Below are 25,051 nucleotides of genomic sequence, written 5' to 3'. Positions count from 1 at the left end.
CCATCTCAACCTTTGCGACACCCTCCGATGACCTGGCAACAACACGACACTTCTCCAGTTTTTTTTGGTTTTGGGAATTAACTTGAGCACTGCCAAGTTCAAGTTTATAGAATTTCTTGATTGATGCAACATCTAGGTGGTTGGCAAAAAGAAGTTTGGTTTTCGATGATACATGATCACCGGCCATGGATGTTTTCAAAGTAGAATGAAGTTGCATTTGTCAGTTATGTAGGTAACAGTTTATATCGTTGAAATAGTAATTCAAGATGATTCATTAATGAGTATGCTAGGTGCACGAGTGGTTTTTAGAGTTGACACTTCCACAGCTAGGGAGAAACCGTGGTCATATTTCTTTTCTGCCACACCCAACCAGTCAGGCAGGCTACTTCAACGAACTTCTGCTCGCTGTTGTGGTCCCTTCTATTAGGACAGGGAAGGTAATGAAAATCACCTTATAAATAAACGTTCTTGTAGCACCGGAATAAAAAGCTACCTTATTTAAAATTACGAATTCTCAAATATTTCTTTCGACGTTACGTAAAATATTTTTTTGATGACTGCATACTGCAAAGCCCCTTACTGGCAAGCTCTTTGGCCCTTCAACCGATATCTCTCTGAATGATCGATTTTAGTGTGGTTTTGTACTATCAGAGATCAGCTTCATGTGAACCTTGGTGGACGTAGTGTGTAAGCTCCTTTCTTCTTTCCCCGGGTTCGGACCAAGGACCTCGTAATTGGAACAAAAGAAAGTACCGAAATGCATCGTCCCATATTGAGAAAGTCCAAACAAGTAGATTCTGTAGGCTCCGGTTGAAACACGGAACACCGAGACCCTTCTATCACGTTAAGATGTCCCGGTTACTTTCACGTTACTAATCGGTGTGACCCAATAGGTATTATAAAGCGTACTAGTTGAAGTACACTCTGAAGGGGGAGGTTGGCATAATTGATTTTTCCACCAGAATCTGTGAGCCCCATGAGGCACCGTTGAGATTGTCCGATCATCGTGGGATCGCGATGAAATCACTAAGATTTGCCGTATCACGCTACCTTGAGAAATTAGTCCACATGCCTTGGAAACAGGCCGAGAGCTTTTGGCGTAAAAAAGATAGCCAGTCCATCAAAACGTTGTGAAAGTTGATTTGGTGAGCGGAACAGGAAAAACATTTGTGGCGAAGTGAAACTGGACAGTGTGAGAGTCGGGGTTTACGCGGCGACAGGGTATGCCATGAACTACCCGGATCTGATTTGTGACACTTCCACTCTATGGTGGAAATCTGGTTTTTTGAACCATCCAAGTCAAGTGATATTTGGTCTGGTGTGACATTCTTTGCAATGAATTTGTCCTACTCTTTGTTCATTAAGTGGATTGGGTTCAGGTATGATGTTCCTCAGCGGCGTATTTCGCATTTACTGTCTTCGGGACGCAAACATACCAGCATATCGTCATCCTTTCGTTTCGTTGAGCTCCTACCTAATAAACAAGCTTCTGGTGATCAACATGGCTGCTCGTGAGGATATGTTGGTCTATTAATCTGTGGCCTTGTCTTGTCGGGCTTTTTAGATCAAGTTTGCATGAATCGAAAACAGAACTTTTTTGCTTTGTATAAACTAGAGTTTCATGTCATAGGACTGTCAACCAGAGGGATCATTTAAACTAAAAACTGTAGGGACAACAACTGACCAGTGGTCAGTTAGAACACAGACAGATCAGTCAGCCATCTGGGATAGCTGACCGCATACGCGACCGGATTAGTTTCGTTGGCCAGATCTTGGCGCCCACTGAATCCGGCTGTCACAATTAATTTCGTCAGTACATACGAGGAGGGAATGGGTTCGGTTTCTTATTTAGCAAGACGTGACAGCTATCCCCGACATCGGACGAGCCTAGGCTACAGACGACGGTCATTCCGTCTCTTACACATGTTTGCTGTTCGAGGGCGCTTAAACCAGTCGGCTGTTTCGAAACCCAGACTGACAGCTAGTTGGCTGCATCGTTTCCAATTGCTATTTCTGACTCACAAGCTCGCTGTCCTACTTGTTTGTTCACAGTCACCTCACTTATTTGGCTGGCGTACGTTTTTTCTCACTGTCTAAAAGGAGCAAAATTGGTGTGTACAGGAAATCAGTCGGGAATTCGCGGAACTTGGACCAGGCACAACTCCCGATGCTACAAATGATTGGGACTTTATTCCAGATAATGTGCCCATAGCCCGGAAGCCAATTACCTCTGGGTAAGTACGCTGGTTTGTTTGCTGAAGGATGTGTTAGAACTCTGTGCGTAGACTCGTGAATGGGTTTCATTTTTTTCTCGGTAGCGACACGAGTTTTCTAGACAGACCAGTAAGACAGAGAATGCACCCTAATGGTCAATCAGCTGACCTCTGAAAGTTCACTACCGTGTTTTCTCGGTTTATAACAACTTTGCAGTCAGAAGCATGAATATCATCCGCGAGCAGTAAGACAGAGTCACGCATCCATGATTCTACCACTGGAACATCACTGGAACTTGCCAGTTGCAGACTTTGAATTATGTTAGAAGGTCATGCCTTCCTTGAAATACATTTTTGTTTGCAAATCCGCCTAACACGTCAATTACACCAGTCAATACCAGTCATTTCTTTCATAAGATACACTTACTTAAGAATCACTCCGAAAGAGGAAGGTACTTCAGGATTTTCCAATGAGATTCTCCCTAAAAACTTTTGGAGGAACTATTTTTGTGATTATTTCTTTCTCGGCTCCGGTGATAGACTTTGAAAACCACATGGGAACCATACCACCCTTGGCCGTACCCGGCCGGGTTTTTCAGCAGCTCTCCTCAATCCTTGAGATGGTCTGATGGGTCCAGGGTTTGTTTTGGTATGGTTTTTGCGCAACAGGCGCCCGAACCACTGCCGCTGAACGAGATGAGATGGAAATGACGAAATGTTTTCTTCACCTGACGGAAATATTGTACTTTTACATAATAACAATACTAATAAAAAGTAACAAAGTCTGGTTAGAGTACCTTGATGCAGTAACCTTGGTGAGCGAATACCACCGGTTGTCATTCAGAAGTGCGAGTCAGTATCACTTTGGGGGACATAGGCATCTATCGCGTTATCTCGGGATTGCTGAAGTTACTCACTCCCATTGTGAGCTATCAGGATCCGACCCTAATAAAATACACTCATTTGGAAATAAATTTGGTTTTGACAGGAGACTTACCAGAAACATCATGAACCAGAGATTCAGCTGGGTTCCAGGTGAGTCTCCCGTCAATACCAAATTGTTATGCAAATAAGTGTATTTCACTAATTTCGTGTAATTCGAGTTTAGGTAGAACATAAAGTTGACGGACATTCAGGGATTGCACCCACCTGATAAGCCCCAAAAGTGGTGAAACTAGTCGTGGGCTGTCAAAGAGTTTTCAGCGACCTTATGAGTAGTATATTACTTTGCCTTATTTTACTGCGACTGCCCTGCAACAGAGTAATATCAGCACAGTTTAGACCAGGATTTCGAGATGACCGATCATGTCTGTACCAAGGACTGAGTTTGCCTTTCGATTGCAAAGGACACTGTGTTAAATGCAGTTTTCCTTTAGGGCACAACCTCTCATGAGTGCTGCCTTTTCAGAATGTTGGCAAATTAAGCCTTGTAGAGAGAAATTTTGTCGAGATCCCATGCAACACACAAAACGCGAGTGTGTTTTGTTCTCCATAAATCGCAAACCTGTTCCCTGACGAAATTAATAAAGGGGCCAATTCAATCGAGTTGATGGTTTTTCTGGAGACGACAGTTTCGAGTGGGTCAAGCGAACATGGTATGTTGTCAAAACGGCAGTCATCTACGTAGTAAGAAATTCTCGTTTTGATTAACCTAGGACATCGAGGTCAAGATCATTTTTCACCCTTAGATGCTGGACCAGATGGAACCAGATGAGCTGTTACTTCGATTTGAGGTGCTGAATCACACCCTTGTTCTGACGGGAGATTGTGAATCAGATTGCCCAAGTCCGTTCAAATCGGAATTAAGAAGCAGTGACAAGGTCGATTTCACAAAGAGCCTGTCAGTTTTCCGTAGTCGCACATTTGGTTGGGCCATCCTGTTATTTTGAAGTCACGTGAGTAGTATTCAGGTCAGCGAAGATGCTACAGTTTCTCCCCACAGATGCTGTCAGAAAATGGAGAGGTGAATCTGTAAATCATCGTTTACTTATGTTCTTCTTCAGTAACCCACAAAGACGATAAGATTAGGCACATATGATATATTGTATGGCTCACCCGACGGAATTTTTAATAAGGTTATTGGATCCAGAGCCGCACCAGATAGATATGTTGACGTATTAACCTTGAATAGGGCTAAGTTTCCACCGCAAGGCGCTGCCTCAGTTCGTAAACTTCAGTTGAGTAAGTATAAACACACCTTTATGTTCGGAATATCCTTTGCTATTGCTAGACTTGCTATTAAACCATTTTGCTTAGCGTCTCAGCACAGTCCTCAGTTCCTTTCGGGTGAACTGCTTGATGTTCGAATAACATATTCTGCTGGATATAGCCGCTTCTGATTAGAGCATCTCTGGTGGGCTCAGATGAACTACATGCTTCGGGCAGAAAAGAGCTTCTTGACATCGATCGTTGCAGTTTGCATTGTCAGCCATTTGGCACCTAACTTATGTCACTCAGATCTCTTAGTAGCTTTCCGTTGTTCGAATATTTCGCTAACCATGTCCCTTTGAGAAGTTCGTAGTACTGGTTGAGACTCGCGGCTTGACAGAACGTACTTAACGCTCACGTTGTGTGATGCTTCAACCGTCTTATCAGATACTTTGTGCGATCAGGGTTACAAACGGACTCAAATTTATCTTGGAACCTAACCCAACTGACAAGGGAAGAGAGGAAAATTCAGGAGGTGAACACGTTTGAACATGTGGCTTAGCCCCGTGTTCGGTGTACTTTCGTGCACACCGTCATCTGGTCAGCTGACCGTCCGAACTTGTCAACATCCGACTTTTTTCGAACCAAGCAAACACAAAACTGGCTTGAACTCTCCCTCAGTCTTTGTTTTTTTCTTTATATCAACTCAATAGACTTTCACGTTGACCACACAAAGGATTCTCTGTTCAAGCACGTTATGCAAATGTACCGTCAAACGTATTGTTGATCACTATTCAGCGGTCTCTAGCCAATCCAGATGTGTAAACAAACTATAGGTGGAACATAGGGTTGGTAGAGACGCCTTTCTCATGAGTCTCATGAATGGCATAATCATTAGGAGGTTGTCGAAGGGCTTTCATCAACCTTATAGGCAGTAAGTTACATATAGAGAAAAAAGGCATCAGCCCGTTTCTATCATACGTGGATCATCGTGTTGATATCCACTCGCACAACACAGGTTACGGATAATGTGCACTGGCGCCTAATCACCTAGCACGACTTCCCTGTTCAAATTTGTTTAGCGGGTAAAATCTTTTCGCCTTCAGCGCTATTCGGATGGCCAATGACTTCTAAACACTGATAATCACACATCATCTGTCATTCTCGGTTCAATGATTTTACCGGAAGCCTGATTTTATGCAGGCACGACACAAAGAAGGATGCGTCGAAAACCATCAAGGCATCGCATCACTTCACTGGACTGATTTCAACTCCAGTGACCGCCTCGAGGGTGTGACTGAGAAAAACGATGAGTACAACTTCTGATTCTGATTACCAGAGGGTAAATCCCATATAAGGAGAAGAACGCACGAATGTACTACTATCCAATGTTAGTAGTACTGGTCAATCTCAAAGCTGCGTGAATTTTAAATGGCTCCGTAACTGTTCTCAGCTCACAAGTACATGAAATTTAACAACCCGTCGATGAGTGGGTCGGTGATCGATCGCAGCGGAGTCATTGTAGCAAACTAGAAGTAACGGCTGTACTTCAGAAAACGAGGGTTTAAATGGATATCCATTGGGTAATTTTCCCAGCAAAATTTGCGAAAAACGTAGCCCTATGCTAGCCAATACAACGCAATGTGTAATTTAGGCACTGATGTGTTATGGCACAATTCATAGCGTGCCTTGAAGCAACCAATCAGTACATCACATCAAATACCAGTAGGTTTACACAAATTCACAAGGATCGCCCTCCGGAGTGCTATGCGGCCACTGTCTCAAACATCCCGTCTGCGCTTCAGCTCGTTGAAATATCGAACAGCATTTGGATTAAACTTGGGCTTATCAGATGAGGTGACCTAGATATCAGACAGTCAGAAGTTTTGCTGTGGGACAACTTGGTACAACTGAGTCTGTTTTACTACAATATTAAGCGGAAACTTCATCACGTGACGGCGGGTAGAAGGAAGATAACGTTTTCCGTCCTTCAGAACGCATACTGTGTGTGCTGGACCGGTGATAAATTGACCAGGAGGTACGCTTTTCTAGCCACACCAAAAATATAAAACCAAGTTGTTCAAGCCACTCAAGTAACACGGCTCCATCAAATTCGGGAAATATTTGTGGGGAAAGAAAAGGAAGTAACCGGACTTGATGAGTTACAGTTGGCCAACAAATTCACGAAACGAGCGAAATAGTCCTACTGAAATGTTGGGTCTTGTTCATCTGGATCACTAATACCTGGAACTGGAGGCCTAGAAGTCAAGACTCTCGTACGAAAAAGTGCCCTCCTTCAATAGGGCTCAAATGTTTTCGACGCCTTGTAGTGAAATTTCGTCCCACTAATGAAGCGAATCTATACCGAAAAGTCGAGAAGATCTGTACATTTGTTTCATGACGACCGGGGATTACCAGAAGTGCGAATTTCACGAAATTCAGCCTCGAGAGGCTGAACAGCTCAGCTTTCAGTTGCAGTAACCACATCACGTGTCACGTATTGATTGGCTCTCCGAGTGACGACTTCCTAGATGGAAGTTCGATTCATCTTGCGAAATTATTCTTCCTCTGTGCCACTGCTTTTTGCGCTACTGATGCCTTGCTAAAATACCGATCAGTGTACCGTCAAGCCCTAGAGATGGAACGACAGCAGGCATCTTTGGGGCTGTCATGGCTGCGTGCTTCCACTTATAAGGCGTTAGTTTCTCGTGGCCTAAGTCACTACGCTGAGCAAGTAGGTGCTTGCTGCTGCATGAGGTGGCTAAGCCAATCAGGTAGCTTCAGTATATTCAAGGTCACGCAACACTCGACCAATGACTGCTGGCGTAGGATGCAAGCCGTTCGATGCTCTGCTGATATCCTTGGGTGTGTCCGGTGTGACGGGAAACCGCCATTCACGGCATTTCTGTCGACGTTTGCTGCGCTGATCGCCTCACCTGAGCTATTCGACTATGGTTGTGGAAGTAGTAAAAGTTCACGATGAGCAGTTTGCTTCATCTGAGGAGAAAAGCGAACATGAGTTTGGCAATCCCACGTTTCCTTGCATACTCGCCCCACCTTCACGTGATAGGTAAGTATTGAATTTCGTGGGAGAGCATTGAATCAGTTAGCACATCTTTTATCCTTATCTTATCCTCTATAGAAAATATCTTTTACTCTTTATACTGGGTACTGTAAAGAAACGCACGGCTAAGATTCGATTAAATGATTCTATGGTGTATATATACGACGTAAAATAGGGCCTGGAGATATCTGTGATGAGTGTATATTGTGTAAACACCAGCATCGCGAGACATTACAAGGCAGGCTTATCTGTTGGTAAAAGTACACAGTGTCTTTCCTCGGGACATAGCGTGGATAAGTGGATAGCGCCATAAGTGGATAATGGACGACTTTTCTGGAGGAATAAGTGTTTTGTCCCGAAGATAAGGAAGTGAGCACTAACCGGTGGTGCTATCATGTCTGAACAGGAGTTGAAACTGCATCGGTCTAGGCTACCTTAGCGTGTGTTCTCTGTACCCTTAAGTGATCATGATGCAGAGATTCCTCTATGATACTTCGGTAATGACCGTATGCGATTTGCTTTGCACTATTTTTTGATCTCAACTGGATTTCTTTCAACTTCATCGTTAAGTCCTGTGAAGTGTTGACTAACTTTTTTGGTGATTTGTTTCCTTGCTATGCTACACTTGGCAGATGGACGGGATTAATATTATGAATCAGTAATGGGATCAATCTCCCTCAGTTGTTATTCGTGTGTATCAGCATCGTCATCGAACTATAAGGTTGGCCCTGCCCAATTCGTCTGCGGAATCTGTGCTCACCTGATCCGATCTTCCTTTACATCATCGTTGTCTAGGCTGGTCCATCTCTCAAAGTAGTCTACCTGGATGTGACCGATACGGCAAAGAAACCAGCCCCTGGAGTTAACAGCAGTCGCTGATCCATATACGTCCGTGGTATGCGTAAGGGTGCTAATGCCCTGTGACGTCTCATAAACGGTCTTCGCTAACGAATTGACACAAGTCATCTGTGATATAGTTTCAACTTGTTACAAACTAATGCGTGGCAGTTCGTGACAGCGCAAATAAACAGCGAATTTTCGGTCATGTAACTCGCGCCTTAACTTCCACGCTTTTTTTGAGTTCAAAGCTGTCGGATTGAATGATAGAACACTGAGGTTGTGTTGTTGAATAGGCCCCACTAATGGGCTTAGTGTGCCCAGAAATCTGGCTCGCTAGCGGCCATAGAACGGTCTCACTGGATGGGCATTGAGCTCTACTCGGCTTATTCAGTTTGATGCATGTTCTGAATGCGGCTAGAGCGCTGGATGATCACGCCAAATAAACTCCCAGAGCCAGATTCATCTGTTACATGTTTTGCATTTTACGGACCTCACTGAACAAGGGAAAGGATGATTTTTAGCTGTTCGTATTTTCGTATCTATCTTGTCCAACAATCCATTCTACCTGAACACCAACATTCCTCCTGTCTGTAATGTATCCTTTGCGCAAGCAGACAAAGAATTTTAACTTTCAGACGGAATTTATCATCACCGATTTTGACTGACTGGCGAACAAAAGGTTCCTGTAACGTTGGATGTACATGTCTCACCGGTTCCATCTCCGCTCTGACAAGAGAGCGGAGCCTTTGTGCTGTGCGAATGACAAATCAAAGCGTGCCCGTATTCCTACCGATCACGTGCTTGAATCTCAGCGTAACTGGCCCATAAGCGGGATATCTCTGACTCAGACGCTGTAGTGTTGCCTGCTGTCCCAGTCGACACGATTAGATATATGCCAAGCCGTCTGTGTGTGTGCATCTATCATGTTTGTTGGAAGTAGACCTCCTCGAGTGAATTAATGTTCTTGTCAACGTTTGTTTTTCATCAGCTTATCAGCCATGAAGCCCCTCGGCATCACCTTCCAATGCTAATTTGCTATCTGTCATAAAGTCTGCAGTCAGATCCCCTAGGTCGATAGAATTGAAATCCGAAATTGTCCAGCCCGTTTCCCCAAATATTACATCGTCCTATCGCTTCTGAAGTCGATTCTTATCATGGCTATCATTTCTGCTATTTTTGCACCGGTTAGCCATATGGATAAGCCTACAGATACTGACGGTTGGGGAAGAAAACGCAGGTTATCAAGGCTTTTGTCACAAATTCCTTATCTGTTCGAGACCTTATGAGCGATAAGTCCGCGCATCCTTTTCCCGGTTGCACTGTCTTGATGGCGTGACCTCGACTGTGATTAATCATAATTCTCCTGACCCCAGTTGACATGCAAACAATACAAACTTGTGTTGTTCTGCTTGTGTTTGCTGTCCTCAACCTCGAGGGTAGAGATGCGCGCGCAAGCGTGGATTATCTCCCTTGTCTAGCTGTGAAGCAAACTACAATTTCAATCGGGTCACATCCCACATTACGAAGCACACGACAAGTGACTATTCAAGAGAGGGCGTTCACATCGAACTTACATTTTGTCCGATTAGTTTAGCCGCGGAATTTGTGGGATCGATCGCCATTGTTCCTCCTACTCAGCATTCGTATGTCTATATATTGATCCAAGTACTTCATTTCCGCTTGCTAACGATCGATTTCTATCCGGTGCCGCATGATTTTCTGAGACATTTATAGCTCCTTTCTTCTTCTTGTTCGTCTGTAAGCAAATACTTGCCTGTCAAGAGGTCGTAAATACCAGGAAATTCATGAAGGGTTTCGCGTAACGCACAAATGGGCTGATTTTCGGAACAAACCCGCATCAATCACAACTTATCACGCATGCCTGTCAGTCGATCGATAGCCACACGCACGGATTATTGTACCTGGAAATAACGGTTGATTTGTCTGAGTCGGTTTGCCTTGTTCAATACTGTCAGCTGCAGTACCAAGCCTCCAGCATGATAAGGAAGAAACAACTTCAATCAAGATTTTCCGCTGTAAGATGAAGTCCCTCCGTGCCGAAAACCCGAGGAACACGGTACAGCTGCTTGTCCATTAGAATTCACCAGCAATGCGTAGATTACGAATTTTCAGGCAGATTGGATCCCGCAAAATGTCGGCTGTCACTTGGAGAGCACATAGTGCCACTCATAGGTCAATCTAAAGATCACTTCTTGATTGGTCGGACTACAGCTGCTTTGGTGGAGATTCCGTCCTGTAAGTGAAGCCAATCTATACTTAAAAAGCTGAGAAGCACAGCATGAAATCTCTATCGAAATTCTCGAATCTCCTCACACTATCAGCAACTGCAACTACTAGTGTAACGGTGATACTTCTGATGGGGAGGCACGCGGGTAGTATGTGTTGTTCGTGGAATTTCGCTTTGCGTCTCTTGAGAAGTGGAGATCTGTTGCGGAATTTGTGGATTCGCGTTGTAACACTTACTTGGAATTGAGCGATGAATGATTGGAGTTAATGAATATCCAGGAAATTTCGAAAAGACGCGATCGGGAGAAGATGGATGTCCAATTTTTGTAAAAAAGATGCAAATGAGAGTTTTGCTTCCCTATCCAATGGTCGGTAACCGGTCAGTTGGCATTTTCTAATAAATAACTTCGCAGAGAAGGCCTTCTTCCTTTCACTAGTAGAAATGTCGCAGGTCTGAATCGCTCTAAAGATTCGGGAGGTGCGCCTCGCTGTCAATTCCAGCTAGAGGTGAAACAGTCGTGCAGTGCTTCTGCTTTGCTTGACTTCACTTACAGGACACATTTCTACTGAAATTTCCAAAACATACTATCAAGAAACGATTTGGATATATATGAATTTCCTCAAGAGAATTTGAGCAGTAGATACGTTTTCGTCTCATTCAAGGTCATTTGCAGGCCTAAATGGGAACGATCCAACGGTTCAACTGCAGGTTAATACAACTCGCCCCTAATCTTGTGAGATCCCCACCGAGGTTAACAAATTCAGTCGTATTAAGAAGGTGGTCGTACTGTTGGTAGTGTGAAGAGATTAGGGTTTTGTGAAGAGTTCGTCCTGTAAGTGAATTAACTCTATGCTTCATCCTTATTGGGAATCATCAGCAGTGTGCATCTCACGAAACTCTGGAGAGTCTCGAACCTGCGACCTCCTGGCCAGCAGTTTGGACACTTATCCGTTCGGCCACGAGCGGCTGATCAGCAGTGTGATTAACTCGCACTTAAACAAGATATAGCCCCGCTCATCCTTCAATCACGGGATCCAAATCACGCGGTCACACGTGTTGACTGGGTCCTTGAGCAACGACTTATTCTCAGATGGAAGTTTCACTCATCGGTTGAAGTTTATTCTCCCACTGGGCTACTTATGGATTGTTGGTGATGTGAGGAGATTTGAACCGTATTATAAAAATCCAAATAGTATGCAAATTGTAAATGTCGGGGGCGCCCACACGTTCCTCTGGGAATGGTGGAGTTTGTTGGTTAGAATGAATGCTTTGGACCAAGTTGCAAACACGGCATACATGTATTATAAATGAACATGGTTTTACAAAACTAGACAAGTATGTACACCAGATGCCAAATTACGTTTTTTGCTGAAGCAATGATGGCCTTCATTATTCTGTTAAGTTTGCTTAGGTCTGTTCGGCATCATAACAGACTCTGCGCCTCCTCTGGGATGTAAATATGTGGATGCTTGACCAAAAAGGGAGAGTCATACAGCTTTCGTAACCATATTGAACGAACTGATAATCCAGCCTCTAACCAAACACATTATGCTCCGCAATGGTGACTTGTTGGGAATATGACACTTCCATGCACCGCATGCACCGCTTCCTCCGGCCCATCTGCAGCTGGGCTGCATTTTGGAAAGGTTGAAAAGGGGCTTGAAACGATGGTAAAAGCTCACCACATCACAGCACAAGCTGTCATTATAGTAACCGATCGAACTTCCCCTCATCGATCACTAAACATTTGTTACGTTCTATCCATTGACCCGATAGTTACTGATAGCTCAGAGTAGTCGCAACCTGTTGCTAACTGCAGTTGCTTACTTTGTTGAAACTTAAGTCATCAGGTAAAGCTTGAGGACGCAAAAAAGTCATCTATAAATCTTCTTTGGTCCTCGTGATCAAGGTGTTTCGTACCATCTCAGTTTTGAAGTGCGAATCTTATTGACTATTTACTGAACACATCTGGTACACCAGTTGAGGAGTTTTTGTGAAGTGGTGTCGAATCTCCCAGTTTACTGAAGAACCAGTTGTTTTATGATGTGGCGTACAATATTCCCGGGAAAATAATGGAACGCCATTCCACGAGAATAAATATGGTTATATGTCCTAAAATGACTGTTGCTAGTACTGGTAGAAAAATCAATACAGATGAAACTCAGCAATGGCACGATTTCTGAAATGAAGCGGCATCTTGAAGTGGAAGTGAATAGCTGCCACTTAGGTTTTCAATGGACGATTGGATAAACATGGCAGTACTGACCTACCAAAACATGGTTATTTGTCCATAGACCCAACTTTTCCGTCGTTTTGTCTGTACTGTGGTTCTCTGGCGCCTTCCCTGAATACTTTTCATGCTTCTCAGTGGAAACACTGGGGCTGAGATACCTCGAGAATGCTCAGGCCCAGATAAGAAGTAATCTAAAATCCAGGAATCTCCTCGAACCACGAGCGTCTGAGCCACTAGCTTGACACCCTTATGTCTGGGCTTCCCAAGGTCATTTCTGGTCATAAGTAACTGCCAAAAGATAACGTATTAGATCGTTTGTTGGTCAATCGTTTGACTGGAACCAATTTATTTGATGAAGCTTCCTTTTTATTCCACTTTTCTCGAAAGACGCACCGAGCTCAATGGTTACTATGGTCAGAACCAGATGAAAACTGCACGTTCGATTGACTGTTTTTTTATAGTGGGCAGTTTTGACAATTCCATGTAAAGGCTTTGTGAATGAGTAGTAATTGGCGTTTTATGTGTGCAACAATGCCTATTTAAACTAAACTCTTCTGGACTGCTGGGAATGTCTGTTGCAACAAAAAGTAAAATATGAAGAAAATGTACCTGTTACACCCTTGAGGGCATAGTTAACCTGTAGGGAATGAATCCTGATAATTTGATCTGAAGCATTATAAAAATGAGGCAAGTTCACTATTGAGGGTCTTTCCAGTAGTTTCTTGATGACCAATGGGAACCGCATCACACTCTCTGCTCAGAAGTAACAAGATTTTATTTGTATTAGTCTGACTTAAACGACAACCATGAGGTTCGGACGGCATTTTTCATTTCATTCCCAGTGAATTCTCCAAGTGTTCGATATTTGTAACCAGCACATTCTAGTACAGCTTCGTGGCCGGTTCTCACTTCTTGTAATCTAGGTTTTACAAGCCAGCGGTTTGTCACCTCAAATGAGAATCACCAGATAGGTTGACTTATCTCGAAGCCTTGTCCGCAGGTATCAAGAAGAAAGTACTTGGAACTCGACAACTATTGAGCTATGATGCATTGTTTCATTGCAATCTTAGGCTTTCTCATCTCCAGTCGGTTTTGGGACCGTGTACTGTTCCAACACTGACTGTCTATCTTAGACTAAGTTCCAGCCGAGCCAGATTAAGTTCAGTCTGGGACAATTTTCGGAAACCTGACGCCCTTTGGATGCGCCATTGGCAACTGGCATTCGGCCAATACTGGGTCATGGATTGGCTGTTGGATCCAGACTTTCGACCAGTCAGATCTCGGCCTAATGCCGGACCGACAAGCGTCCCGGAATTTTGGCCAATCTTGCTTGGGATAGGCTTCTCGGCCCTAGCAACACTTGACTGCGAGCGGTAAAGCGGGATCTGTATGGAATCCCGCCTAACACATAAGCACTCGGCTTTCGTTGGCATTTGATATCACGTGTTTGGATGTTGTTTATCCATTACATCGAGATTGATTTCATTCAATATCGGCGATGGCCTGTACGCGGAATTGCTGTGATCTTCGTGTTATCATGTAGTTGGGCTCGGGCTATTTTGGAGACTATGTGCTCTGTTAAACAAATAAATGTTGTCACACGTGTTGACTGGGTCCTTGAGCAACGACTTATTCTCAGATGGAAGTTTCGCTCATCGGCTGAGGTTTATTCTCCCACTGGGCTACTTATGGATTGTTGGTGATGTGAGGAGATTTGAACCGTATTATAAAAATCCAAATAGTATGCAAATTGTAAATGTCGGGGGCGCCCACACGTTCCTCTGGGAATGGTGGAGGAGTTTGTTGGTTAGAATGAATGCTTTGGACCAAGTTGCAAACACGGCATACATGTATTATAAATGAACATGGTTTTACAAAACTAGACAAGTATGTACACCAGATGCCAAATTACGTTTTTTGCTGAAGCAATGATGGCCTTCATTATTCTGTTAAGTTTGCTTAGGTCTGTTCGGCATCATAACAGACTCTGCGCCTCCTCTGGGATGTAAATATGTGGGTGCTTGACCAAAAAGGGAGAGTCATACAGCTTTCGTAACCATATTGAACGAACTGATAATCCAGCCTCTAACCAAACACATTATGCTCCGCAATGGTGACTTGTTGGGAATATGACACTTCCATGCACTGCATGCACCGCTTCCGCCGGCCCATCTGCAGCTGGGCTGCATTTTGGAAAGGTTGAAAAGGGGCTTGAAACGATGGTAAAAGCTCACCACATCACAGCACAAGCTGTCATTATAGTAACCGATCGAACTTCCCCTCATCGATCACTAAACATTTGTTACGTTCTATCCATTGACCCGATAGTTACTGATAGCTCAGAGTAGTCGCAACCTGTTGCTAACTGCAGTTGCTTACTTTGTTGAAACTTAAGTCATCAGGTAAAGCTTGAGGACGCAAAAAAGTCATCTATAAATCTTCTTTGGTCCTCGTGATCAAGGTGTTTCGTACCATCTCAGTTTTGAAGTGCGAATCTTATTGACTATTTACTGAACACATCTGGTACACCAATTGAGGAGTTTTTGTGAAGCGGTGTCGAATCTCCCAGTTTACTGAAGAACCAGTTGTTTTATGATGTGGCGTACAATATTCCCGGGAAAATAATGGAACGCCATTCCACGAGAATAAATATGGTTATATGTCCTAAAATGACTGTTGCTAGTACTGGTAGAAAAATCAATACAGATGAAACTCAGCAATGGCACGATTTCTGAAATGAAGCGGCATCTTGAAGTGGAAGTGAATAGCTGCCACTTAGGTTTTCAATGGACGATTGGATAAACATGGCAGTTCTGACCTACCAAAACATGGTTATTTGTCCATAGACCCAACTTTTCCGTCGTTTTGTCTGTACTGTGGTTCTCTGGCGCCTTCCCTGAATACTTTTCATGCTTCTCAGTGGAAACACTGGGGCTGAGATACCTCGAGAATGCTCAGGCCCAGATAAGAAGTAATCTAAAATCCAGGAATCTCCTCGAACCACGAGCGTCTGAGCCACTAGCTTGACACCCTTATGTCTGGGCTTCCCAAGGTCATTTCTGGTCATAAGTAACTGCCAAAAGATAACGTATTAGATCGTTTGTTGGTCAATCGTTTGACTGGAACCAATTTATTTGATGAAGCTTCCTTTTTATTCCACTTTTCTCGAAAGACGCACCGAGCTCAATGGTTACTATGGTCAGAACCAGATGAAAACTGCACGTTCGATTGACTGTTTTTTTATAGTGGGCAGTTTTGACAATTCCATGTAAAGGCTTTGTGAATGAGTAGTAATTGGCGTTTTATGTGTGCAACAATGCCTATTTAAACTAAACTCTTCTGGACTGCTGGGAATGTCTGTTGCAACAAAAAGTAAAATATGAAGAAAATGTACCTGTTACACCCTTGAGGGCATAGTTAACCTGTAGGGAATGAATCCTGATAATTTGATCTGAAGCATTATAAAAATGAGGCAAGTTCACTATTGAGGGTCTTTCCAGTAGTTTCTTGATGACCAATGGGAACCGCATCACACTCTCTGCTCAGAAGTAACAAGATTTTATTTGTATTAGTCTGACTTAAACGACAACCATGAGGTTCGGACGGCATTTTTCATTTCATTCCCAGTGAATTCTCCAAGTGTTCGATATTTGTAACCAGCACATTCTAGTACAGCCTCGTGGCCGGTTCTCACTTCTTGTAATCTAGGTTTTACAAGCCAGCGGTTTGTCACCTCAAATGAGAATCACCAGATAGGTTGACTTATCTCGAAGCCTTGTCCGCAGGTATCAAGAAGAAAGTACTTGGAACTCGACAACTATTGAGCTATGATGCATTGTTTCATTGCAATCTTAGGCTTTCTCATCTCCAGTCGGTTTTGGGACCGTGTACTGTTCCAACACTGACTGTCTATCTTAGACTAAGTTCCAGCCGAGCCAGATTAAGTTCAGTCTGGGACAATTTTCGGAAACCTGACGCCCTTTGGATGCGCCATTGGCAACTGGCATTCGGCCAATACTGGGTCATGGATTGGCTGTTGGATCCAGACTTTCGACCAGTCAGATCTCGGCCTAATGCCGGACCGACAAGCGTCCCGGAATTTAGGCCAATCTTGCTTGGGATAGGCTTCTCGGCCCTAGCAACACTTGACTGCGAGCGGTAAAGCGGGATCTGTATGGAATCCCGCCTAACACATAAGCACTCGGCTTTCGTTGGCATTTGATATCACGTGTTTGGATGTTGTTTATCCATTACATCGAGATTGATTTCATTCAATATCGGCGATGGCCTGTACGCGGAATTGCTGTGATCTTCGTGTTATCATGTAGTTGGGCTCGGGCTATTTTGGAGACTATGTGCTCTGTTAAACAAATAAATGTTTGTTTGTGTGAAAAAATGATTGGCAAATGGTTAGGTCGCGTGACGCTTACGAAGCAGGTTGAAGTTCTGTGATTAAAAGGGCGAATCACTTGGGGCTACCTTATTTTTGTTTGAAGTTAGCAAAACGCCATCTACATGTCAGACTTCAGTGAGTTCTCATCTCTATCGGAGTGACGGCTCCAGATAAGGAACGGTGAATGATGTCGCTTTGGTACTGAGATGGGTACATGTTTCTTTCTACCGACTTCTCACAGTCGCGATTAAAATGGTTTAGCTTGGTTTTAGGTGGTTGGGGGATTTGCAGAATTCTCATTCACAGTACTTTTGTTTGAACGGTCCCCCTCCTGTCGTGAAGCCATTGTTCTGGCAACTCCACACCAGAGGCGGAAGCACTAATGTCGAGTTTCCTCCCCATTAGGGCCTAACAGAAGCGTATTTCCTGGGCTATGTCGGGGTTTAAGCTCAGGAGATTCGACGCGGTATCACTACTCCACCAACTCACGCTAGACGCAGCCGAGTTATCACGTCTAAACAAACGATGTGACTGTTTTGCCCGACAGCTTGAACAACAACTCAGTGACCGACGTGTTTATGTCGATCTATTGACTTGCCTGTCGGAACATCTTGGTCAGGTAGCGTTATGGGTGCCTGCTTGACAATTTTTTCTTCATTTTCCTACAAGTGAAGCCAATATGTGTGAAAAACCGCTTGGTCAGGTAGCGTTATGGGTGCCTGCTTGACAATTTTTTCTTCATTTTCCTACAAGTGAAGCCAATATGTGCTGAAAAACCGAGAAGCAACATACAGCTCTTTCCTCCTTATTGATTGTAGGTGGTTGCGGAATTTGTGGAATTCACATTCACGCAGGTCTACAACACGATTGGCTGTTTTTTGTGCCGTTGCTAGAAGTTAGGTACTCGGAACCATGTTTTTGACATAACATACTTCAAATGAAGTTTTTTCTAAAGAAGTTATATCCGTTAGTAAGTTTGTGGGAGCAGTAGAATGGGCTAAAAGTAAATGAGATCGTATTCTCGCAAAAACCGAAAGTACAGTATTCTCATTGAGTCAAAACCACACAAACTAAAGCTAAATAAATGCTCATCATTCAAGGAGATCTTCTTTCCATATAGAGATTTTCTCCAAACAAAATCACTTTTGACACTCCACAAGGGCCGAATATAACTGTGTTTCTCCATTGTTCACAGTCATGCTGGGTTTCGACCACCTAGGTTTTATACTCCACTCACTCTGTACGCTTCCAAAGCAAAAACACTCTTGAGAAAAAACTGTTTTCCGCTACTTGAATAAATTTCCATTTATATGGTTTGTTCAAATCGTGTTACGTCTGTTGAGAGAAAATTGTGTAGGTGAGTTCTGAAGCAGTTCGAGACCAACATTCGTTTTGACTGCAAGCCGAGGCTGGGAAAGTGTGTTTGTTCGTCGGAGCAAGAGGTCTGTCGTAACCTTTTTAAACTAGATGCCAGTATGTATAATTTCCAGTATGAGTATTCCGGAATTTGGAGAGTAAAACCCAATTTTTACTGCTTTCTTGTACTTTTTCCAACATAATTGACAACATGCCCAATTAGTTTTTGGCCGAATCGGTACTTTTCCGGGATCTGTATCATCTCCGCACAGACCACTCTCAGAAGCGGACATTCCCAAGAAGAATAATTTTATTCGGTGTCAAGAAAAATCGGTTTGGCTGGCAATCAGTTTCCGAGCCATCTGAAATTATGGAGGAAAAATCTGCTACTATGTATCAGCCAGCTTTCCAAAAATAAGGTTCTTTTTCTGACCGGCAGCGAGACTGCCTTCGGTGTGCGCAAACAAACACCCAGTTCAAAACGTGGTGGTTCGCAGAGTTTATGGGAATTCACGAACATATTAGAGCTGGCCTCTTGAAACGTTGGAATTCCTGAGAGATCACTTCCTAGTTTGAACTGTAAAGCACTATTTTAGATATGGTAATCAAAAATTCCTCTGAAAAGATGTCAAAAATGCCACCTATTCGACAATAATCCAGGATATTTCCAATGGCTGACTGGTTTATTTGGCAGTCACATCAAGCCAAGCCCAAAATAACTTCGTGCACCCTAATCCGTGAGTTTTCAGCCACCAATACGGTGACACGTCTAATCTGTGACTCTTCCTTAGGACCTCTAGATTCACACCTCCTTCGACCTTAATCAAATTAACACCTTTCCATTTCTCTAGTCCTTTGGGATTATTTGTTACAGCGTGCCGAAATCGTTCACACAAACTGGTGAAATGCATTCACATCTGAAGTAATTTGTGGTTAAGGTAGAGTCAACTGAATCCTAGCTGAGCCTCTCACTTAGTGCATTCTTCAACTGTGCTGCACAGGGGCTGCCTCTCGCCTTACTTGGTACAATATTCTAGCTATCCAGGTGTATTTTCTTCACCTAACTCGGAGACTGTGCCTGTCTGACGGACCCCAAGAGAGATGAAAGAGGTGGTGGGCTATCGAAGAGTTTCCAACAACGTTGTACGTAGAGTGTTGTGCCATTTACATGCCACTACCGCTCCGACCTTTCGGGACCACGTCCCAGCTGCTTTAGTTGGCTATTTTGTTTTGCTTGGACAAGCTAGACGTTTTAAACTAAAGAGCGGCTCAAGACTGGCGCGGTGCATGTCTTTCGAAATGAGAGGTTAACCAAAACGAGTGACATCAACTTTGGCCTTCGCAAAATGCATTTTGTCAGTTTTGTATTCATGCATTTAATCAACGGAAACTGTTTTCGTTCGGTTGCTTCATGCCTCTGGAAAGCTACGATTGCATTTCGTAAACTTCAAGGCAGCCAGTCTGACTTAAAAATGCAAATACCAACACTGCATAACTTGAAAACCGCGTCACGTCTTGTTCCGAATCACCTTTCGTTCATTCATTTTGTATACCATAGATTTTTGGTCTCGTTCTTGGTCGATGCCCGCGGTGGTTCCATGCGTGGCAGCCGACACCCTGGTCTCCGTATCCTTGTCCCACCCAGTTCTGCCAGTGCCCCCACACGCATCACATGTCGTATGCTCAGACCAGAACGTACGACACGACCTCCTCAGCTGAATGACTCTGAAGGGCTCGCGTGCCGGTAAGTATTTGCTCGTTCCTGTGATGGTTTGTCTAAATTGGCCCGGTGCATAGCATGGGTTGTGCTTGGCGGGTAACGTCTGGCGCACGTTCAACTGTTGATCACACTATTCGTCAGAGTGAGGTGTTTGTAAACGGGAGGTAACATCAACCTATGTTAATAGTTCATCCTATCTGTCTGTCGATAGAAGGGTGATCATAACGGCGACAGTGAGCTGTAAGTTAATTCCGATGCAGCGCAGCATATCCTTGTTGATCGACTGAAAGTTCAAGTACGCATAACTCAGTTGTTCCGGGAACAAAAGCTGGACCCACGACCCCTCGGCTGAACATCTTTTGATTCGAATTACGCGGGACTCATAGGTTGTGCTGACAGTTTTCAGCTGTTGATCTACCAATTGGAGATGTGGCAAACCAATGTAAATTGCGGGCACATGTGTATAACAAGGACGTCAGATCAACCACTAGAACATTCTGATGCTAACCAATGGGTCAAGGATTCGAACTCTGTCCCCAGCGTCCGCTGTTATTTCGTTTACCCGATCTTTAATCAGGCTTCTTATAAGAGAGCAATAATATGTCGAATACACTTGGCTTGCAGAAAAAGTCTTTTCGGCAACGGAAGTCAGTCTGTTCACCAGTACTACCGCTACTTGATAACTTTTAGTAGTAACTTCAAGATAAGATGACTTCATCTGCATCCACCCTGCTACGAGTGCTCAGCACATTCCGGAATCTTTTAGGGCTCCTCATCAGTTCAGCAGTATTTTTCGTAGGCAATACGCGACGCTACCTTGAAAGAATTGTGCTTCCTGCTTTTCGATCTCGTAGAAGCAGATACCTTGTGTGTGTGTGTGGAGGTAAGTTAGTTAAAACTCTGCTACTACTTTCAAATTTTGCGTTGTCTCCACAATATTATGATCTACTCTAAGCTAAGTTGTTTTTGCAGTTTTTGGTGCCGGTCGATAATGACCCACCAATCGGATAACATCACCGCCAAGTCGAAAGAGTGCATAAAGCGGGACGTCCATTATTTGATTACTGAGCACTCATCGGTGACACTTACCTTCATCGCTAGCTAGATCTCAGTTGCTCCGTACATTTGATTTTTGCTGGGCAACTGCGTTTCACTGAAACTTCTCAACTCAATTTGTTTTCCCTCCATCGTGTGATCTCAGCATCATCGAACTGGGCCCGCATCCGTGCTCATTCAACACACCGGTGCTACTGGAAATCCCACATTTCGCTTCCCTTCGTGGTCGTCAGCGAGAGTTGGTCGTCCTACGCAGTGACAATGCAGAGACTTGGCGCGAACATTCCCTGGAGGCCACCGATCAAGCCGTGCAGTCCGCACTGGGACAAAACTTTGGTAAGCAACTGCTATGCGTTGGATGGATGTCCCTCAATCTCTCAATCCCTTTCGCATAAAGTTAATCCCCTCCCAAAGCTTCTCCGACCCGGAATAAATGACTCCCTTTAATACGAGGGCTACTGATTGGTACTAAGTGGAAATAGGGCAGTGTTTCCCCGCGGATAGACCCCCTGTCCAAAGTGACCACTATGTCCCGAACCTGGAAGTTTTACAACTAGGTTGACGACAAATCTGCAAGACTAGACAAAAGAATTTCACAGGACTTTCGCTTCTTCTATTCCACAGTCAGGACCTATTGTTTTAAGAAAACAGGGAATGCAAGCTTTAGTTGACATTGCACTCAATTGGTTTTTCGACTGTTGTGAACCAGGATGTCTTGAAGTCAATTTTAACCGCGCCGTTCACCTCCGGTACATGTCCCTGGTGCTGCCTAATGAGCTGGACGACTGAACTTTCCATGTAAAAAGGATGCTTTTGTGCCTCTTGTATAAAACGTCTCATGTGACATGAAATCAGTATTGCTGTTTTTTTTCTGGTTATTGCTGGGGACAACGTAATACGGTGTTTTCAGTCGCTAGATTAAAGCTCACTTGTGTGGTTGGTAATCCAACTGTGAATCGCTGAAATCCTTAGACGGTTATGAATAGTGAAATGAAAATAGTTTAGTTCAGTCGAATAGACCTCTTGCGGAGGGAGCGTTTGGTGACTGGCACTGTAAGAGTCGCAGTAAGATCGAAAAAAATGAAACCGCAGGACCCTTAAATACTGTCTCCTGAAGTTATATCGGTAGATCTTATACGTCTCAGTTGCCGAACCCTGAAATCACATCAGTTGACGAAGCTATTCCCTCCTAAAACGTCCCCTTTCAGGAGCCTCACGATACCACGAAGATCGGTCTGTTCTAGAAGAGCATATTTCAAGCGCGTCCTGTTTGGCCGTGTCTGCACTTTCATACCTGTCATCAGACAATCTTTGTGCAAATCCGGAGTTGTGATAAGTAACCATTCTGCCAACACGCGTTTGTCGAGGATTCTACCGACAGAAATGTCGATAGCTCATGTCGTATAACTGTTGCTGTTGCTCTGTTTGCTAAGTAAGAAGAATCTAGGCCTTATTCTGAGAAAGAATAACCAACAAGCTCAAATGAAGAAATCAGACCGACTTTGAGGCGACGAGATTTCACAAAAGGAGAACGGACATTTAAGTCGACTTATCATGTGAGAAGTACATCTCAACCCAGGATCAAACAGAGAAGAACAGTGTGAAGCGCACACAAATCTGGCAAGTTAGGTGCTTTTAACTTGAGCGCCATTCAGGTTTACAAGAAAACTAGGAAGTTGTTCTATCTCCCGAACACGAACCTCCCCCCAGAGGTCCCATGGGTGTTTCTCGGGGAGGTTAGGATAATCTAGAACCGATTTCTTACATCTCACTCGCACAGGTTCGTTGGCACACGGAGAAAGAACACGCGCATACCTATTGCTGTTTGGGTGCTGAATGTCCGACCCATGTTTTCTAATTATCCAACTGATGGCGAGTGAAGAAAGTGAATAAAACACGAAGGCAATAACATGTCAGCTAGACAGCTATATCATCAATACAACGTCTTGTAGTAACGGTATTTTCCTCAGCTTAGTTCGCGGTTTGAGCCTCCCAAGCTAGCGTTCACGTCAAAACAACCACCAAAGGTGCACAAGGTCTATTTATGCCCAAAACGAGGTCAAGAGCAATTGTACAGCGCTTCGTGTATATAGCGTAGATGGCTATAACCTGGAAATTCTGACGCGTTCTGGATGCGCCATTGGCAACCGGCATTTGGCCAATACTAGGTCATGACTGGCTGTTGGGTCCAGATTTCTGACCAATCAGATCTCGCCTCGATGCCGTACCGGCAAGCGTCCCGAACCCTTGGTCAATCTCGTGCGGACTAGGTTTATCGGCAGCAGCAGCGCCTGAAGACGTGCGGTATAGCGGGATCCGTGTGGAATCCTGCCTTACATGTCTACAGTTGACAATTACGAAGTTATTGGCAATGCTGAAGGCAATAAAGGCTACTAAGGAGTAACAGTGCCCAGTCTTTTCCACTTTCTGCGACCCGCTTGCGTCGGTCTGATCAGAAACTACATACATACTTCGGAACATAGTCCCCAACACACAGATCTCCTAAACTGATAACCGTGAAAACGTCAAATTGGGTAAACAAAATGGGGTTACTTACACCAAACTTAATTGAAACGAAGTGGTTCTGTTAGATCCAAAAAGATGGTACAGTCGATCAAAAGCCCGTCAGCTTTCCGTTGCATAACAACCGAAAAAGCAACTGATCAAGCTGCACGTCCTCACCTCATTTGAGATCAGGGTGTACTCCATAATGATCACAGTTTTCTCCATCTGGCTTCTTGTTGTCTCGCTAGGGCCCAATGTCTAATCATGTGGCTGCATTTTGTGCGGTGACGCGACAGTGAACGGTGACTTAGTCTGAGGGGCACCGGATTTACATATTGTCTTGAGGGTCATTGGTTCGCTACAGCAAATTGAGAATACAGTGAAACCCACCGAAAACGATGTAACAAGTGACGTTGTATCTGCACCATAAAACTTCAAACTAGCCACAGTTGTGGAGTGCGAACGCCCCCTGCTGGACTTACCAGTAGATCACTGTAAGGAACGGATTACTTTGTGGAAGTAGCAATTACTCAACTCTAATCTGAAAATCATCATTTACATCCTGCCTCGACATGACGGTAGTCTGTAAGTTGACCAGGAAGAACAAGGAGGGACCCCCTTCATCGGTATTTTTGAACATATCCACCGGTGTTAATACTTTTGCGAACGTTTCACACACCTCCAGCAGAATATATGGCCTCTGTCACACACTATCTATTCCCCGTTGTGTTTGACTCTGTTTATAAGTATTTTAGTGTCAAGTGTTTGGTTTGGTGTTCGGTGTAAAGTTCGAAAAAACCTGGCACAGCTTTAGCGTATATTCACATGAGAATCTTTTTGAAGCAAATGAGTCTCAGAGAGCTGAGAAGCGAAATGGTGCAAGTGGTTAGAGCGCGAATTTACTAACCGGAGGGTCCATGGTTTGAACCCGACCTCTGCCTTTCGATTTCCCCTGTCGAGGCTTGGGCAATCTGGCAGTATCTCAGCTCTCGTGCAACCTTCAGGTAGCACGGCAGCTAGGCACCAGAAGGATGCTACAGCTGAACGATTTATTTATTTTTTAGGTGAAAGTCTAATAGCTAGAGGTCAGTTCAACCCAGTCAACCAAATTACGGGTTATTTCGTTACGTTACTTGAGAAAGCCTGGAAGTTCTTCATTTATGAGATACGGAAATTTCCCTGTCACAGACCAGCAGACTAACTCCTTTTTACGGAATATTCATGTCACGTGATCGATCCAGCAACCCGCCACTGGAGACAACATCACTTATCACT

The 25,051-nt window shown here is 44.0% G+C and overlaps 3 protein-coding genes across 3 annotated transcripts in view; 1 reads left to right on the top strand and 2 right to left on the bottom strand.

Annotated features, from left to right (window-relative positions):
• T265_06029 (hypothetical protein) overlaps window positions 1–9,887 on the bottom strand; it is a gene marked incomplete at both ends in the record, with an annotated part of 33,847 nt that extends 23,960 nt beyond the window's left edge. The window contains 2 exons of the mRNA XM_009171188.1: window positions 8,186–8,247; window positions 9,840–9,887. Of these exons, the coding sequence (XP_009169452.1) occupies window positions 8,186–8,247; window positions 9,840–9,887 (110 nt within the window). The remainder of the gene's footprint in view (window positions 1–8,185; window positions 8,248–9,839) is intronic.
• T265_06030 (hypothetical protein) overlaps window positions 1–25,051 on the top strand; it is a gene marked incomplete at both ends in the record, with an annotated part of 146,642 nt that overhangs the window by 103,235 nt on the left and 18,356 nt on the right. Inside the window, 3 exons of the mRNA XM_009171189.1 lie at window positions 2,101–2,234; window positions 20,054–20,239; window positions 21,417–21,607. Coding sequence (XP_009169453.1) covers window positions 2,101–2,234; window positions 20,054–20,239; window positions 21,417–21,607 — 511 coding nt within the window. The remainder of the gene's footprint in view (window positions 1–2,100; window positions 2,235–20,053; window positions 20,240–21,416; window positions 21,608–25,051) is intronic.
• Window positions 17,018–23,425, bottom strand: T265_06028 (hypothetical protein; the record flags this gene model as incomplete). Its single annotated transcript, XM_009171187.1, has 2 exons — window positions 17,018–17,192; window positions 23,280–23,425. The coding sequence occupies 2 exons, from the start codon at window positions 23,423–23,425 to the stop codon at window positions 17,018–17,020; spliced, it is 321 nt and encodes a 106-aa protein (XP_009169451.1).

Source organism: Opisthorchis viverrini (assembly GCF_000715545.1).
Source record: "Opisthorchis viverrini unplaced genomic scaffold opera_v5_121, whole genome shotgun sequence".
Taxonomy (NCBI): domain Eukaryota; kingdom Metazoa; phylum Platyhelminthes; class Trematoda; order Opisthorchiida; family Opisthorchiidae; genus Opisthorchis; species Opisthorchis viverrini.
This window is presented reverse-complemented; position numbering and strand designations above follow the sequence as displayed.